This window comes from Schistocerca serialis, chromosome 2, assembly GCF_023864345.2.
Source record: "Schistocerca serialis cubense isolate TAMUIC-IGC-003099 chromosome 2, iqSchSeri2.2, whole genome shotgun sequence".
Taxonomy (NCBI): Eukaryota; Metazoa; Arthropoda; class Insecta; order Orthoptera; family Acrididae; genus Schistocerca; species Schistocerca serialis.
Window position 1 is genome coordinate 800,114,534 of NC_064639.1, and position 19,983 is coordinate 800,134,516.

At 36.0% G+C, this 19,983-nt stretch overlaps 1 protein-coding gene across 1 annotated transcript in view; it reads left to right on the forward strand.

The window, feature by feature from the left end:
• The window catches only part of LOC126456431 (guanylate cyclase 32E-like), a 566,897-nt gene that overhangs the window by 402,150 nt on the left and 144,764 nt on the right, over positions 1-19,983 (forward strand). Inside the window, exons 17-19 of the mRNA XM_050092180.1 lie at positions 4,097-4,274; positions 14,837-14,977; positions 15,061-15,184. Of these exons, the coding sequence (XP_049948137.1) occupies positions 4,097-4,274; positions 14,837-14,977; positions 15,061-15,184 (443 nt within the window). The remainder of the gene's footprint in view (positions 1-4,096; positions 4,275-14,836; positions 14,978-15,060; positions 15,185-19,983) is intronic.

Below are 19,983 nucleotides of genomic sequence, written 5' to 3' on the forward strand. Positions count from 1 at the left end.
TTTTATTTTTATACCATTGCAAAGATGAGTTAAATAGCTACTATAGCATTTTCAAAATAGCTGAAATGTTTATAATTGAATGCTTCCAGGTCATGATGCAATGCCTGTCTGATTCTTTTCAGAATTTGTGTCTGCATTATCCACTCTCTTAACTGTAATAACTTATCCATAAAAAACCCATGCACAGTAGTTAGAAGAAAGCACAGATTGTACCCATCTGCAAGAAGGACAGCAGAATTGATTCACGAGCTATCATTATATCAATCTGTTGTAGAATTTTAGAATATGTTTTGAACTAAAATGTAATGAGATGCTTTGAATTGAATGTGCTCTACCATTCCAAGCACCAAACATTCTGAAAACATAAGTCATATGAAAATCATCTAGTGCTATTCTCTGATACATCCCTAAAGCTGTGGATCCAGGCAGGCAGGTAGATACAGTATTTCTTAGGTTCAGAAGGAATTTTGACTCAATAGTACACCTACATTTATTACCAAAAGTACAATTATATGGAATATCAAATTGAAATTGTGATTGACTTAATGCTTTCTTGTAGGAAGATGACCTGCAGAGTGTAAGTATAGAAAGACATAGTGTATAGGTATAGAAGGATGCAGCATGTGATGTTGGATAGAGAGTCATTGACAGTTGTAGAAGCGACTTCTGGTGTGGCCCAGGGAAATTTGCTGTGATCCTAGTTGTTCAAGATGTATGTTAATGATATAGTAGACAATATTAATAGCAATTTCATATTTTTGCAGATGATAAAGTTATGTATAGTTTAGCATTGTCTGAAATCTTGAAAGATTTTAATGTGGTCCAGAAATTGGCAACTTGCTTTAGGACTTGAAAAATATGAAATTGTGCACGTGACATAAATGGAGAAACATGATATCCTATGACTATCCTGTCAATTAACCCAACTGGAATCAGTCATATCACAAAAATAAAGATAGGGTAAGGAAAGTCAAATCTATGTTTGTAGCATTTACAGACTTTGTAGGGATGTAAATTAGAATGATCGTATAGCCTCAATCATAAGAAAAGCAGGTGAAGGACTTTGGTTCATTGGCAAATTACTGGGAAAATGAAAGCATTCTGCAAAGTAAATTGCTTACAAAATGCTTGTATGATGCCGTCCTATAATACTGCTGTGTATGCAGGACCCATATCAAATTGGACTGATAGAGGAGATTGAATGTATATAAAGAAGGGCAGCACAAACAACTCAGTTTTGTTTGCCCCATGGGCGATCACACAGAGATGGTGAAAAACCTGAACTGTCAGAAATTTCATAGTAAAATGCCAGCTACCTCACAGAAGTCAGTTTACATGTTTCCAGAGCCAGCTTTAACTGGTGGATCTAGGAATGTCTTCAGCCACATTGATGTCATTCCTGTAATGACTGTAAGGAAAGTTAAGGCTATTTATAGCAAAAAAAAAAAAAAAAAAAAAAAAAAGGTGTTTAAGCAGTAATTCTACCTGCTGATGAGAAGTAAAAGTTGATAGACGTTATGGCTACTCTCTATTTGAATAAGATGTATATAAGACAGGATAGGGATAAGAAAGTGTAGGATGAATGCAGATCTGCAGGCATTAACTATGAATGTGTCATCAATAAAGTATAAGAAATAAGTTCCCAAGTAATACCACAATGAAATAGTCGGTTGAAGCATAATGCAGCTAGAGGGACACAATGTGATCACAACAAATAACTTTCAGAAAAACAGTAAAGAGGGTAGTGGAAAGAACAACTCGTAGATATAAACCAAGAAATTGACCCAAGACCCAGAGATCAAGATACAGTCAGAAAGGAGATTGAAATGAGCAGCTACTTTTGAAGATTGTTTTCTATACAGTGACAGTTAAATAAATGTACTGGTAATAAAAAAGTTCCAGTTACCTTACAACAGTAGCTTGTACACCAACTAATCTATAATTTTAGAGAAAATGTGACTCTGTTTCTAATGTTTTCAATTTTAGGTCTTCTACTATTTGTTAAGTAGAAGTTTTTTGCTGCCTTTACTTGAGTATTGATGATTTTGCTTTTTGATTTCTACGAGAAAAGTATAATATAGTACAGTTTTCTGAAAGTTCAAATAAGCATTTGGGTATTATAGAATATACATTTTGTAATATTAAAACTCACTTGTGACTAACTCTTGTATAACTATTAGAAACTGCGCATCAGAAGAAATATCCACAGAATTTATTTTAATGCTGGCGTGTAATTGATGAATGTTGATTTTCAAATATACCAAGAGCTCAGATGGGGAAACTCAGTCCTAAGAAAAGAAGGGAAAGCTGAAAAGGTGGAAGGAGTATATAGAGGGTCTATACAACGGAAATGAACTTGCAGGCATTATTACAGAAATGGAAGATTATTTAAATGAGGATGACATGGAAGATATGATACTGTGAGAAGAATTGGACAGAACACTGAAAGTCCTAAGTCAAAAGAAGGCTCCAGGAGTAGATGACTTTCTGTCAAAACTACTGATAGTCTTGGGAATGCCATCTATGACAAAACTCTTCCATTTTGTGTGCAAAATGTATAAAATGGATGAAATATCCTCAGACTTCGAGATGAATATAGTAATTCCAATTCCAAAGAGAGCAGGTCCTGATATTCTTTACAGAAGAATGGAAAATCTGGTAGGAGCTCAGCTTGGGAAAGATCAGTTTAGATTCTGGAGAAAGATAGGAGCATGAGGCAATATTGACCCTATGACATATTTTACAAGATACGTTTAAAAAAAGTCAAACCTATGTTTGTAGAATTTATTGACTTAGAGAAAGCTTTTGATAATGTTGATTGTAACACTCTATTTAAATTTCTAAATGCAGCAGGGATAAAATACAGGGAGTGAAAGGCTGTTTATAGCTTGTACAGAAACAGATGACAGTTATGAAGAGTCGAGGGACATGAAAGGGAAACTGTAGTTGGGAAGGGAGTAAGACAGGGTTGTAGCCTATCTGCAATGTTATTCAATCTGTGCAGTGAGCAAGCAGTAAAGGAAATCTAAGAAAAATTTGGAGCAGGAATTAAAGTTCAGGGAGAAGAAGTGAAAACTATGACATTTTAATTTTGTCTGAAACAGCAAAAGAATTGGAAGAGCAGTTGAATGGAATGGATAGTATCTTGTAAGGAAGACATAAGATGAATGAAAAAAAAGGTAAACCTGGGTAATGGAATGTAGTCAAATTAAATGTGAACATGGTGAGGGAATTTGATTGGTAAACAAGACACTTACAGTAATAGATGAATTTTTCTGTTTGGGCAGGGAAATAAGTAATGATGGCTGAAGCAGGGAAGATATAAAATGTAGACTAGCAATGGCAAGAAAAACATTTCTGAGGAAGAGAAATTTGTTAGCACTGAATACAGCCTTAAGTATTAGGCAGTCTTTTCTGAAAGCATTTGTATGAAATTTAGCCATGTATGAAAGTGAAACATGGATGATAAATGGCTTAGACAAGGAGAGAATAGAAGCTTCTGAAATGTAGTACTACAGAAGAATGCTGAAGATCAGATGGGTATAGCACATAACTAATAAGAAGGTGCTGAATATAACTGGGGAGACAAGAAATTTGTGGCATAACTCGAGTAAAAGGTATGATTGGTTGATAGGACACATTCTGAAACATCAAGGGATCACAAAATTAGTATTCGAGTGAATAGTGGTGGGGGGATGGGGTGGGGTGGGGGGTAAAAATTGTAGAGGGAGACCAGAGATGAATACAGTAAGCAGATTCAGAAGTATATAGTTATTTGGAGATGGAGGCTTGCACAGGATAGAGTGGCATGGAGAGGTGCATTGAACTAGTCTTCAGACTGAAGACCACAATGACAATTTTCAAACACCAGTACTTTGACTTGAGAAGTTCCATCAGTGTCTGATAAACTGATCTAGTAAGGATTTCCGTGACTTTTATGTATCATTGGTGAAATTACTTTCATCATGAAACAAGGGTTTTTTGCCTTGAAGTTGTTGACCAATATAATTTAATATATATCAGAACACATCTGATGTAATTCCACGTATAAATGTATATGTTCTTACTTTTCATTATTTTGTATATTCTTGGACAGAAATTATCGAAAGGGTGCGGAATCCATCTTCAGGCAGGTATTTTCGGCCACCTACTGATGGTCTCATGGCTGCTGAATACGTGGTGCGTTGCATGCAGAGTTGTTGGGATGAAGAGCCAGACCAACGCCCTGACATTCGCTTTGTAAGGGTCAAGCTAAAGGAAATGCAAGCTGGTCTGTAAGTTTAACACAGCCTATATGATTTTTCTCATTCCATGCAGTTGTCTTCATGGTAACACTAAATTAAGTTTTTTATTTTATTTTACCCCAGTTAGCCTTGCGTTCAGTAGTAAAATTCAGGCACAAAATAAATAAATTTTGCCAATATATTGGCCAAAATCAGTGCATGAGACCAACTCATTCACACTAAATTTAAAAAAAAGAAAAGAGAAAAAAGCAGATCACAAGCTCCATCAATTGCCAGGTATTTGAATTTGATCTTCAGATCTACCAAATCAGTATGTTTTGTCTGTTTCTTAATCAGTCAAACAGTGCTCTCCTGTATATTTAGTTTTCATTTCTTATATATCAGAATGATAATCATCACTAAGGCAAGATGTCAGCTAATGTGGGTTGATACCTTTGTTCAATGTTTATGCTAGATGCACAGATTCAAATGTATTCTACAATAAGGTGAAATAGCTCTACTTTTTAAAGTATATTATTATAATAATACTAATACTAAAGAATGGAAAATATGTAATAGTATAAATATTATACTATTACATATTTTCCATTCTTTAGTATTAGTATTTATTATATTAATGGTAATTAATGCTAATATATTATGCATCTCAACTGAAAATCAAAAGGTACTGTCTTTAGTACATATTCAATCATTGATGTTTTGTAGAAAAGTTTCTAGGGTAACAGGAACAGAGAATCATCTCATGGAATGATATTTAGCACTCACCTTTGATGATATTAAAATATTTAATGAAGGATTTAGGCATTTTGACTAAAGCTTTACAGTCTTTCATAACATTTGTTCTAGGTAATACACTGTACCTCAGAGGGCATTATAATGTCAATAGTTATAATTCTGTTAGAAAATATTATTTTCATTAGCTTTTGGTAAAGATGATTTTCATTCATAAAGGATTGCATTTTGCTAATACGATTTTTTGTTCTTCATTCCACATGTCTAATGACATGTAACTCCTAATAGATCACAATAGTTACTCTTAAAACAAGAAATATTTTTAATTTTTTTTTTAATTTCACATAAGAACAGTTATTGTTAAATTTCAGCACGTGTTTGCAAACAATATTACATTTCGTAGCATACATTGTTGAAAAGGATGCTACATTTATTTTTATTATTGAACTTAAATATTGCGTGTACTCAAATTTAAATTAATAACTTGGAGTTAACCATTTCATGACCTGTGAGACATGTGTGTCCCAATTCACTTTTTTGTGCTTCACGACCAAGGGGACAATAGAAACCCACATCTATAGTGTGCTGCCATCTACTGGAAGCCATCGCTACTACTTGAAACCATTACAGACTTCTTCCTGCCAAACAGCTGCATTCTGCCGGAAGTTGTTCGATGCACTGCACTTGTTTGATCGCTTCTGTGAAAGTTTTTGCATATTTTTCGACTTTTCTTTTGTAAATAAGCAAGGTAACCATAATAATCATATTTATTGTGTTTCTTATGATTTATTTGTTAATATTACAGGGATTTCAGTGTAAAATGTATTTCAGTGACTTGGTGAAAATTTTTTAGTTTTTGGCTGCGTGAAATATCAATCACATCGCCAGTGGGACATATTTGTCCCCCAAATTATTTATAATTTCGTTATACATTTGACATTTTGGCTTTATTTCTTTCTCTGCACAATGTTACATCACTTGACTTGGTAAAGTATTCATACAATAATAATAAAAATAACAACAATAACAATAATAATAATTTGGTGCACAATACAGTGTGCTAGCCGAATTGCAGACCTTATTTCCGTGTTTTTTTTTTTTTTTTTTTTTTTTTTTTTTTTTTTTTTTTTTTTTTTTTTTTTTAGTACATCTACTGATACCACACTATCTAGTACATTCACTGAGCCACCTAGCTAAGGTCGTCACAATGGAGGTGGCAGAAAATGATGGTATTGCATGTGCAGTAAAAGAAAATGTCACTGAAATTACCAATGACACTGCAAATGAAGTTATTCTGTGAGCTGAACAAGAGAATGGAGCCGAACATGCCACTGAAACTGAAACAGAGTGGACTGATGACGTAACATTTTGTGAAAACTTATCAGCATCTCTTGATGGAAGTGCAGATGTAAAGTTCAATTTTGGACAAAATGATAAAGAAATATATTATTTCTTTTACAATTTTTACTGATGATTGTTTGAGGAAGATCAAAGATGAGACTAACCTCTATGCAACTCAAATACGTGACAACATTGCTAGAGGTAAAAGGGTAAGACAGGCCAGTTGCAACCAGAAAGACAATGACGTTGAAGAAATAAAATATTTTATTGCCATTTACATTCTAATGTGAATACATAGGCTGCCTGAGCTGAGCCATCGTTGGTCCACCAACCCACTTTTAGGTGTAAGTGCAATTTCTCAACTAATGAGTGAAACCAGGTACAAAAAACTGACTGAAAACATTCATTGCAATGACAAAGCTACATTAATACCAAGAGGTGAAGCTGGCTATGATCAACTACACAAATCACGTCCAATAATTGACGCTATCAATACAATTTGAAAGAAGTGTGCACTCCATCAAGTATCATGGCTGTTGATGAAACTATGGTCCCATTCAAAGGGTGTTCTTCTATAAAGCAGTACCTTCCAATGAAGCCTGTAAAATGAGGTTACAAAATTTGGTATCTTGCTGATTCAAAAACAGGTTTCATAACCCAGTTTGAGGTGTATACTGGTTAGAAGGCCACCCAAGACTCATTGTTCAGTTTGGGAGAAAATATTCTGCTCCATCTTACTGAGTCATACATGCAGTCTCACCGACTAATTGTGTTTGATAACTTCTTCACGTTGTACAATCTAATGAAGTCACTAAATGAAAGAGGACTTTTTGGAGTTGGAAGTATTGTATTTTGTTGAGAAAAAAAACTTATCTATTCTCAATAAAGATCAGGTGCTGACAAAAAGCGGTGAGTTTGGTTTTCAAATACTTAGATTTATTTCTGAACCTGGGGGCACTGTTTACACAAGAAGTCACTTGACCAAGGAGCTTAAAAAAACCTAAGAGTAAAAGTGTGAGTGTTGTGACTCAAAAAAGAAACAGAGATAAACAAAATATTATGCCCATATATGATGTTGATTAATAATTTAACACAAAACCTCTTTTTAAATACCTTAATAAAAAGAACTTACTGTAACACTTTCCCTTGTTAAATAGAAATCAACGAACAGATAAACCCACAAAACAAAACTGAGTTTTACAACATTCTCATTTGATTACACTATATCTTCATACATGTCTTCAGTAGAGCTTTGGTCATGATGTCCACTACCTGCTCTTCAGATGGGATTTGATGAACTCTAATTCTTCCTTCATAAAGTTTTGCACGAGTAAAGAAATGCTTGATGGTTATATGTTTGGTTTGGTGATGAAATTCTGGATTCTCTGACAACTTCACTATTGCTGAATTGTCGATTTGGAGAACTGGAATTTCAGATAGTCTTGTTGTTTCTCCGAGTAGATGAGTTAACCAAAGAACCTCCTTGACAGCTTCATTTGTGGCAACTAGTTTAGCTTCAGTTGTAGATGTTCCTACCATGGTTTGTTGCTGACTTAGCCATGATATCGCCCATCTTGACTACTCCAGATTTTGATCTGCCTGTTTTTGAGCAGCCTCCAAAATCTGCTTCACTGTAGCATTCCAGAGTTGTGCTCTTTCCTTTTGATTTGTATGTGATTCGATATTCAGTCGTTCCTGATACATAATGAAAAACCATTTTTATTCTTAATATGTCTTCTTTGGTGGGATTCTCGAGAGATCTTGACAGAACACTTACACTGAAGGCTAGGTCTGGTCTTCTGCCAAGCATCATATACATTAATGATCCAATTGCTTCTCTATATGGAAAAGACTGTTTTACTGTGTCATCTTTCCCTGACTGTGAAACATCTGTAACTTTCAACATTGGGGTAAAAACTGCTTTACACTGAAAAGTTGAAACATTTTAAAATTCATTGTGCATAAGCTTTCTGGTGAATCTTGATACAGCCATTCTTGCAGACCTAAATAATAGGTTGCAGGTGCTGTTGTGATCTTGAACTCCTTTTGCAATTGTTGAAAGAAAATGCTCAAATCATTTGAATCAGTGGCAGCTACCAACCCGTCATCAACACACAAAATTACCAGAACTTCTTTGCGATTTTTATTTTGAATGTACAAGCATGGATCTGCTTGGCTTACTCTGAAATCTAGACTGACCAAAAATTCTCTGAATTGCTTGTTCCAGCATCTTGGTGCTTGTTTTAAACCATACAGGCTTTTCTTCAACCTGCAAACTCAGTTGGTGCCGTCTTCATAACCTGTTGGTTGTGTCATGTAAATGGTTTCCTCACGTTTTCCATTCAGGAAGGCCGTTGACACATCAAACTGTCTGAGATACATTCTTTTAGTTGCAGCAACACTCAGAATAGACCAAATCATTGTCATTTTTGTAACCTTCTCGCTGTGTGAAACCCGTGGCAACCAGTCAAGCCTTAAATTTTTCGATCTGACCCTCTTCATTTGTGTTCAGTTGAAACACCCACTTACATTGCATTACCTTGCCACCCTTTGGTAAGTCTTCAAGCTCCCAGGTTTCATTTTTGATCAGAGAATCCATTTCTCTGTCCATCGCTTCCTTCCATTTGATGCTGTCTTCATGTCTAAGTGCATCCTGATAAGTTTCAGGAACCTCAGTTATGACAAAGAAATCTTCTGTTACCATTGCATAGTCATTGAGGTATTTAGGTCTCTTTAATGATGAACTCCTATTTCCTCTTTGCAAGTTTCCAGAATGTCATCATCAGATTCTGTGTCTGAACTAGTTTAATGCTCCAAACTATGTTCTGAGAGTGTATTTCCCTCACTCTCTGATTGATTTTTAATATAACCTGGACGTGCAATGGGCTTTTCAACATCTTGAAATGGTAGTGTAACTTGTTCAATACAGCATCTTGGTTTTTCTTCAAACTACACATCTCAGAACAGCACAACTGAATTACTTTCTTTTATCCAAATCCTGAAGTGTTCATCAACATCATAACCAATAAGATGTCCTTTCACAGCTTTCTTGTCCATTTTCCTTCATTTTTCACTTGGAATGTATGCAGAACATGTTGAGCCAATAATCCTAAGATATTTAGTTTGAGGCTTTTTCCGTTCCCACAATTCATAAGGACTGACACCTTCTACAGATGACTTCCCTGTCCTATTCAAGATGTAAATTGCTGTGTTAAGCAGTTCAGCCCATATCTGTTCTGGATAAGTGACATCTGAATTTCAATGCTTAAGATTCCTTGCCATCTCAACAACTGTCCTATTATCCCACTCACAAATACCGTTTTGTTCAGGAGTATAGGGAGCAGTCAATCACTGTGCTATACCATTTGAACCTAAGATAGATCTAACCTCTTTGTTATCAAACTCCTTGCCATTGTCACTCAGCGTCTCTTTAACAGAGTACCCAAAAGCCTTTGTATGTTAGGGAAAATCTTTGAGAATTTTACTCAACTTTTATTTTTCTGCAGCAAAATAACCATAGTGAAACTTGGTGTAATTGTTTTTGAACAAAACGAGGTAATGTTTCTTCTGGAATGACTCATGAAAAGGTCCACACAGATCTGCTGATATCAACTTGCCTTGCTGACTTTTCTAGTTTCAAATGGTAGACGATGCGCTTTCCCAGATTTCCATGGTTCACAAATCTCTGCCCCTTCCTTAACATCAATGTTAAATTTCTTTTTAAGTTTTGTTTTAACATGACGCTTGTCTTGATGACCCCATCTCTCATGATACAGTTGAAGTACATCAAATCTGTCTTCCACTGAAAGATTCACCCTTCTCTGGTACTAAGGGCTTAGTTTCTGCTTTGTATAAAGTGCCACCAACTTTATGATTTCCACACAGTGCCGCTCTACCACCAATTGTCAAAGAGCAATGTGTAGTACTTGACTGAAATACACTATTTTTGTTACAATCTTGGGCGGCTAAAACAGAAATAAGGTTTTTGGAAATTTTTGGTACATACAAGACATCAGTCAGGGTCAACTCTTCACATCTACTGCCAACTTTTGACAGAATCTGAATTGATCCTCTTCCTGTTGCTTCTAGAGAATCCTGTCCAGTGGCCTTTATACAGCAGGGATTGTTGAATGCTTCAAAGCTGACAAAGTAATCAGGACTATTTGTCATATGTTTCATTGCACCATTGTCAGTCCACCATTTGTATACATCCTCTTCTAATGAACAAGTCTCACCACAAATAGTAAACAATGCTACATTCGTTACTACAGTTTTGTCGATGTTTTTCTGAACAATTGTATTTTTAGCTGGTCTTCCATCAGCAATCCACTTCTTACAGTATTTGATCCAGTGGCCCAGTTCTTTACAATAGTTACATTTTCTTACAGTATTTGATCCAGTGGCCCAGTTCTTTACAATAGCTACATTTTCCTTTAACTTTGAATTTATTTTTATTTTTATTTTATTTTATTTTATTTTATTTTATTTTATTTACACCTGATTTGACTACTAATGCCTCTTGTTCAATTTTGTCACTACTCTTTGTGAAATTTCTCTCAAACATGTACAATTGTTCCTTTAATTTATCAAGCATTTTCTTATCATCTTTCATTAATAACATCCAACTCAATTTCAAGGAATCAAAGCTTGCAGGTAGAATATGTAAAACTTTACATACCAGTATCAGATCAGGTAGCACAGTTTCTCCCTTTGCTTTAAGCCTGTTGTTCAGTTCATTCCTCAGACTTGTTAACTTTGCTGTGTGTGTGGAGATGTCTTCTCCTTGAGACCAATTAAATGTGAAAAAATCTGAACAAATCTTGAACAGCTGGTCCTTTGATGATGCTTCGTAATTCTGCTTCAGTGCCTCCCATGCTTCATGTGCCGTTTCTTTGTCCATGATCTTCTGATAGACAGTGTCTGTAACTGCACTTGTAATCATTTACGATAAAAATCTGGCTTGACTTTATGATCCCTTATTGCTGGATCATTAGCACCTTCACACAGTGGCTCAGGTTTTACTGACTTGTCATCAGTTATGTCTAAAGCTCCTTTATGATAGTCAATTACCGTATTTACTCGAGTCTAAGCCACACTCGAATCTAAGCCGTACCTGAAATTTGAGACTCGAAATTCAAGGGGAGAGAAAAGTTTATGGCCGCTCCTCTAAATCGAAACAAAGTTGGTCCATTGTAATATGAGACACAATTCAGGTCAAATGAATGAGGATACAGCTACAGTAGTTTCGTTCGAGTCGTTAGCTTAGCAGTTAAGCTTTACCAGGTAGCCATTGCTATGCGTTAGGCGCTCCGTCTGTATTTATACGGGTACCTTTCCTTCTTCACGTGCTTCGTCTCGTTTGAATTCATTGCTTGTTTTTCTTTGATCTGATAAGTGCCGTTCTCTTTGTTATAGGTGTTTACTTCACTGTAAGCTGAAAATGCCCTATTGTACTGTGTCATTCATTGTTTGTCGCATTCTGATGAATGTTTACGACCTGTCGCCGATCGCGGCATGGCTTGCTTTAGTGCGCGCTGCCGCTGCTTAACAATTAAAACAAGAGAGAGGAATTGTCTCATTAGCGAAACAATGGAAAGAGACTGCTATTTGTTGTTACTTACACTGCTGCTTTCTTTGATAATGATCAACAAGAACCAAATAATAGACTGCGTATGATAGAAGATGTTCTGAACGAGAGTTTAGTGAAAATTTTTCTCCGTTTGAAAATCTTTGCAGGCGCCTCTTTAGAACATTACATTCGGCACAGAAATTAGTCATCTTGGATTTAAAATTCTAGTAAGTTGCCCTGCTTCATTTCTGACTATATCACTATTAGGCATAAGAATAACACGAATATAAACATGACACGATACGTATATTCTTCCGCGTTTGCTGTTGTGTCACTCTAGTTTCGTAGTTTATTAAGCAGACAGGATTTAAATGAGATAGCAGCAAACATGAAACAATACATGCAAAATGTTTATATTCGTGTTATTCTTACGGTGAAGAGAATACTGCATGTGATTCACAATTCATAAAAGTTCCTATTAGCAACCATCTCTTCTCACAAGTAGGAAAAAATTCAGAACATAGAGTTGGCCATATTGACAAACATCCCAAACAGTCTTGCCAGTGGATTTTCGTAGTACATTGAAATGCTGCTACATTAGAAGATGAACAATACGGTATTTGTATTTACTTCGTTGGATAATGTATGAAAATGCAGTGGTCGAAACACGGGGCGGAGAAAAAAAGCTCGTCTTCCACCTTTTTGAAATTTATTTACTGGCGCAGAGATTTTGGCGCCAGAATTTATCTTAGTGCCTGCAAAGCATGCCTGTGTAGCACTATATGTATTCGACGGCAGAAGTTCGTTGTGGCGGCACCTACCAACATTTTTCAGAACTTCCGCTTGCTTTGCACTCGATTCTAAGCCGCAGGCGGTTTTTTGGATTACAAAAACCGGAAAAAAAAGTGCAGCTTAGATTCAAGTAAATACGGTAGATCTCATATTTTTCTCTTCCACATTGGCCAAACAGTTTCACTATTCAATGGCTTTATATGTTTTACCAGATCCATTTCAACTCTAAAATAAAGAGCACACTCTCAAATATGAGTTAAAAGAAAACTGTATCTGTCACTTTTTGCACACATTCTTACACTCGTAACTGGGACCCATAACCTGTAGTATTTTTTGAGGAAAAAAAAAACTTATTTATTCTCAATAAAGATCAGGTGCTGACAAAAAGTGGTGAGTTTGGTTTTCAAATACTTAGATTTATTTCTGAATCTGGAGGTACTGTTTACACATGAAGTCACTTGACCAAGGAGCTTCTAAAAAAAATACACCTAAGAGTAAAAGTGTGAGTGTTGTGACTCAAAAAAAGAAACAGAGATAAACAAAACATAATGCTCATATATGATGGTGATTAATAATTTAACACAAAACGTCTTTTTAAATATGTTAATAAAAAGAATTTACTGTAACAGGAACAGTGAGGACAGACAGGAAGGGACTTCCAGGTATGATGAAGAAACAAGACAAATTACAATTGGGGCAGTTTATGTTCAAAACAAAGGGACGTGTATCTGCAGTAAAATGGCAAAACAACAGGACTGTGATAATACTAAGTACTTATCATAGCCCAAAAGATGTAACCTTTGTCAATAGGAAAAACAAAGATGGTACTTCATCAGAGGCCTTCTGTCCTAAAGCAGTTATGGGAGGTGTGGATCGCTTTGATCAGATGCATGAGAGGTGTGCAATTGGAAGGCGATCTTTAAAGTGGTGGTATCGTCTGTTCTTTTTCATAACTGACCTGGCAATTGTTAACAGTTTCATAATGTGGAACTGTATGCATGGAAGAGGACATGACCAGTTATCCTTTCGTCTTCACTTATGAGACAACTAACAGCAGGTCATGAAATCAAAAGAAGAGGAAGACCAAATTTTCTAAGAAGAAACAAGCCGGGTGTCAAGAGTGTACCAGATGAAGTTTGCCTTCAAACTGGAAAACATTTCCCAGTAAAAGACAGAAGGAAATGCTGCAGGTTCTGGAGCACAAAGCAGAAGGAAGCACAAACCAACATGATGTGCATTAACTGCAAAGTTCCTCTATGTGCACATACCTGCTTCGAAAAATTTCATAGAAAATAAATGTTCCTGATATAGGCATTGGTAAAATCAACATAATACATTATTTGCAATATAACTCTTGTATTTGTATAAACTGGTCACAAAAATTAATTATTTTTTGCAAAAGTTGCAGCTGAAATTAAATGTTTTCTCTTATCCTCTATTTTTATTCAAACCTATGCGATACTCCCACCTAATGACCAATGGGACATATAAGTCCCACTTAAAATATTAAAAAAACTGGTCATAGCAGTCATACACTTTTTATACATTTTACTTTAGAAGCTATTCTTTAAGCAAAATACAGAACAAAAATTTAAAAAACTGAGCAAAAAATAATTCGGTCATGAAAGGGTTATGGATAAAAAATGAATTATCTTGCATAGCTTACAAATCAGTCTCCCCAAAATTATGTAGTGTTACGTTCAAATGCTCTAAAAACATATACTAATTCACAAGTTAGCTCATTTTATTTGTGCTTATAAGATATTTGTGCCACAGTTGAGCCAATGTTATTGATATCTTTTTATGCATTACAGGAAAATTTGTTAAAAAAGTGTTTTTAGTGTCTGTAACTCCAATCCATACTTTTTTTTTTTTTTAATTTACATGGGGTGGGTAGGGGGGAGAGGGGGAGGAAGAGAATGAGCTTATGAAATAAGACAAACTTGTAGTGAGAGAGGAAAATAGTATTTGGATTTAAGTTATCCCATAGTATGCTATGATATCAATTCTACTTAGCTGCGCCAAACATTGTAGAAATGTTATATAGAAACTTTGCTGACTGACATAGTCAGTGTGTGAATTTATGTTAAATGTATTTGTCTATTATATTTATTTTATTAAAATGAAAATTACTTATAATTTTTAATTGCTTTTTCAGAAAACCAAATATTTTTGACAATATGTTGGCTATTATGGAAAAGTATGCTTACAATTTGGAAGAATTAGTGCAAGAGCGAACAAATCAACTTACAGAGGAAAAAAAGAAAACTGATGCTCTTTTGCATCGAATGTTGCCCAAGTATTGCCATACTCTTATAAACTGATACAAGTTTATTTATGAACTTGTTAAAATAGATTCTAATTTTATGGCTTTATTTACAGAACTGTGGCAGAGGCATTAAAAAGAGGTGATCCCGTTGAAGCAGAGAGTTTTGACTGTGTTACAATTTACTTCAGTGACATTGTTGGATTTACTGAGTTATCTGCTGTCAGCACTCCATTACAGGTCTGCTCTTGTATTATATTTTTATTGACCCGAGAAATCATATTATTGTACAATTGCTACCACAGAGTAGGCATATCTCTGGCATGAGCACAGTGTACTGTTCATATCCTCAACATTAGACTTGGATAGTTGCATGACTTTAGCATAACACTGTTTATTTGAATTTTAAACTAATGTTACACATACTTGCACTGTTTTTACACATTTGTTTATTATTAACACCAATTGTGAATGATTGTTGATGGTGCAGATGCAAATAAAACCCCTTGAAAGAAGAAACCTTGTTTTCCAATGGTAAAAGCCTACCTGTAAGTATGACACCACTATGTGCAGCTTTATGTGCTTAAAAATATTTAGGTACAATGTAATAAACTCACAGCATTAATTTATGTGATTGTATGGCCATATATTTATGAGACAAGTGCTAGATAAATATGTAGTGTGTGTGTGTTCAGCCAGTCACTCCATTCCATATACATAAATTTTGAGAAGTGTTAGCCTGCAGATAATGTTTATATAATATATAGGTCTGGGTCATTTCTTCTGTGTTATAGAGATTTCCAAACCATTCTGCTTGCTTGAAAGTACTCACAGAAAAAAGTTTTAGTACTGGAACCAGTGACATGGACTATGATTATGTGAGCTAATGTTTTGTTCTCCTAAGATGAGCAAAGAATAAAAATATGATAACAAAAGTAAATAGGGAAGAATTTCATTCCATAAATATTTCAGAGTGTGCTCAGAAGACGCCTAACAGATGCAAACTTTTTCAAAGGGAGAAGTGCATAAACGTGTGTGTGTGTGTGTGTGTGTGTGTGTGTGTGTGTGTGTGTGTGTACAGAGCAGAAAATGAAAATTTTTAATGTTAGTTTTGTTGTACATTTACTCAGTTTTCAAATAAATTTCTTAATAATTCATTTATAATGTAATGAGAAATTGCAATGTACATGAAATATACCAAATAAATGCATTCGGACCAGACGAGATACCCTTAAGATTCTACAGTGATTATGCTAAAGAACTTGCCCCCTTTCTATCAGCAATTTATCGTAGATCGCTGGAAGAACGTAAAGTACCTAGCGACTGGAAGAAAGCGCAGGTCGTTCCCATTTTCAAGAAGGGTCATAAATCAGATGCGAATAATTATAGGCCTATTTCGCTTACGTCAATCTGTTGTAGAATAATGGAACATGTTTTGTGTTCTCGTATTATGACGTTCTTAGATAATACAAATCTCCTTCATCATAACCAACATGGATTCCGCAAACAGAGATCATGTGAAACTCAGCTCGCCCTATTTGCCCAAGAAATTCACAGTGCCGTAGACACTGGCGAGCAGATTGATGCCGTATTCCTGGACTTCAGGAAGGCATTTGATACGGTTCCACACTTACGTTTAGTGAAAAAAATACGAGCTTACGGAATATCGGACCAGGTTTGTGATTGGATTCAGGATTTCCTAGAAGAAAGAACACAACATGTCATTCTTAACGGTTCAAAATCTGCAGATGTAGAGGTAATTTCGGGAGTACCGCAGGGAAGCGTGATAGGACCTTTATTGTTTACAATATACATAAATGACTTAGTTGACAACATCGGTAGCTCCGTGAGGCTATTTGCAGATGACACGGTTGTCTACAAGAAAGTAGCAACATCAGAAGACTCGTACGTACTCCAGGAGGACCTGCAGAGGATTAATGCATGGTGCGACAGCTGGCAGCTTTCCCTAAACGTAGATAAATGTAATATAATGCGCATACATAGGGGCAGAAATCCATTCCAGTACGATTATGCCATAGGTGGTAAATCATTGGAAGCGGTAACGACCGTAAAATACTTAGGAGTTACTATCCGGAGCGATCTGAAGTGGAATGATCACATAAAACAAATAGTGGGAAAAGCAGGCGCCAGGTTGAGATTCATAGGAAGAATTCTAAGAAAATGTGACTCATCGACGAAAGAAGTAGCTTACAAAACGCTTGTTCGTCCGATTCTTGAGTATTGCTCATCAGTATGGGACCCTTACCAGGTTGGATTAATAGAAGAGATAGACATGATCCAGCGAAAAGCAGCGCGATTCGTCATGGGGACATTTAGTCAGCGCGAGAGCGTTACGGAGATGTTGAACAAGCTCCAGTGGCGGACACTTCAAGAAAGGCGTTACGCAATACGGAGAGGTTTATTATCGAAATTACGAGAGAGCACATTCCGGGAAGAGATGGGCAACATATTACTACCGCCCACATAAATCTCGCGTAATGATCACAACGAAAAGATCCGAGAAATTAGAGCAAATACGGAGACTTACAAGCAGTCGTTCTTCCCACGCACAATTCGTGAATGGAACAGGGAAGGGGGGATCAGATAGTGGTACAATAAGTACCCTCCGCCACACACCGTAAGGTGGCTCGCGGAGTATAGATGTAGATGTAGATTCAAATGTTCAATACTATTGCAGGCTTGTTGATTATAAAGAAAAAAATTGATAAAAAAAATTTGAGGGGAGGTTTGGAAGTGATGAACATGTAGTGTAACACTAATTTTCTGCATGACAAAGTACCAAATTTGAAAATTTTTTTTTTTTTTATTTTTATTTTTTTTTTTAAGCAGTTTCATTAGCATTGTCATACAACGAAGTTGTTTTACAGTGCCCCTACTGCACAGTTTATGAAAAGAGAGACTCAGAAATATGATGAAATGTGGTACATGGCTATTCTGTCAATTCCCTTGTGCATGTGCAATGTTGAATGTCATACATTGTGTATGCAGTAATATAAACAAAGAAGACATTTGCATACATACTGCACAAAGTTACACACATCAAGCACTTCATAGGCAGTAAATACATAGCTGATAACTATTTATAACATAAATCATCATCCATATAAAAAAGTCATTTAGGTTATGACTGCTTTACTGTGATTGAATTCACTAAAGATTGTGAATTATTCATAAAAATATCCAGCTGATTACTTGAGAAAGATACAATTTTATCCATTGTAGCAGCTGTGATACAGAATATTCACATAACACCACAACTGTGTGTAGCCTTACAAGCCACTTGCTCCGCAGTGTGCTTAAGACTGAATAAGATTTATATTCATGTCATAATCATTATTCAAATTTTATTGGTGGCACCAAGTCAGTGTGCCAGATCATGATAGTATTGGAAGTATTTCCATTTGGTATCAAAAGCAATGAACTATGAAGTGAAGTACCCTGCAAGGGAGATGAAGCTTCATGGATTGAGAGGGTGTGTCACGTTGATTCAGTCAATATCACGTCAAATTTACAAAGAACTTGACAGTATGAGCCCTCTTATCAGTACTGCATATCTGGGGTCATGCTGGCCATGAGGGTACCTCAACATCAGCGGACTGTTTACAGAGATATGCCATGCACATACCATATTGGAGACCGTCCACTTAACAACAATATTGGGCCTTGGAAATCAGCCATTTTTGCCATTATTTAAAGCGTTACTTGCACATATGTAATTGATGGAACATCCAGAGTAGTATGTACTAAGGAAGAGCCAAGCTTCAAGATTTATTTGTTGTGTTTACTTTAGTGTTTTGGTATATTACAATTTTAAAATAATAATGACAGAAAATATACTTACCTTCACAACAAAAAAGTGTGAGGTTTCTTGAACATCCAAAATTTCTTGCTCACTCAACAAATATGACATATTTGTAACACAATTACAGCAAACAGTGAAAGCTAATGAGTACATGCATGAAATTACGTCAATGCGATCCTACTGACTCAGCCGTTCAAGAGAGCAGCTGTTACATTCGCTGATGTTTCTTTCAAAATTATTCAAAGAATTGACAAAAGAAGGCAGCAGGCAGCACCAGTCAAGTGGCAGTTCACAAGCCATTCATACACTGTTATCATATGAAATGAGTCCGGTTTTTGAGTGATACATGGCTCATGTGCCGAGAAAACCGTGACTCGACCTGTACTCAGGCACAGTCTTTTTCATGCGAAGTTGCAGCCCGACCTATGCTTGGGTGTGGTCTCTAAAGTGGTACAAGCATTGTCCTTTTGAAAAATGCCTCAACAATACTATCATATGAGAGGTAATACATAAGGGCACAGCATGTCCATGAGGTATCGCTGTGCCACCAGAGTTCTGTTACAGGTAAAAGCATGCAAAAGAATTTAAATAATACAGCATTTAAATGTGGCTGACTGAATGCTGGAATAAAAAGGATGAGCTAGCCATTCTGCAACACACTGAAATTTCAATCAAAAAACTTAGTCTGGAATCTAGACACTGAAAAACTTCAATCCGTTAACAGATTCATCTCATCACCAGCTAGAGCGTAGATGCCCGCTGAAATTTGCTTCTGCCCTCTCATCGCGATGTGAAATGCACTCAGTGAAAATGTGATGTACAGTGATTTGCGTGTCACAGGCATCATGAAAGGGTTATGATGGACTTAGTACACAATATAGTGATCTTCCATTCTGATGATGAGACATGGTCAATCAGAATCTTGATGACAGGTATGCCTGCCCTGACATTCCCAAGCAGTCCAACATTGGACAACTGTTACATCTGAATGCCCCATAAACCTGGATGCTGGGCAATTTGAACAGCTAGCCAAATGGAGGCCCAAAATATGTGCCCTTCAAACTCTGTCAGGTGTTGGTAATGCAGTCTCACATGATTATACAGCGTCTCTATGTCCTTCACAGGGATCAGTCAACATCTCACACTGCCCTCCTTGCTTATTTACCCTACCAGACCTGGTAACAACACTAAAGACAAACAACACTAATGCACTCTA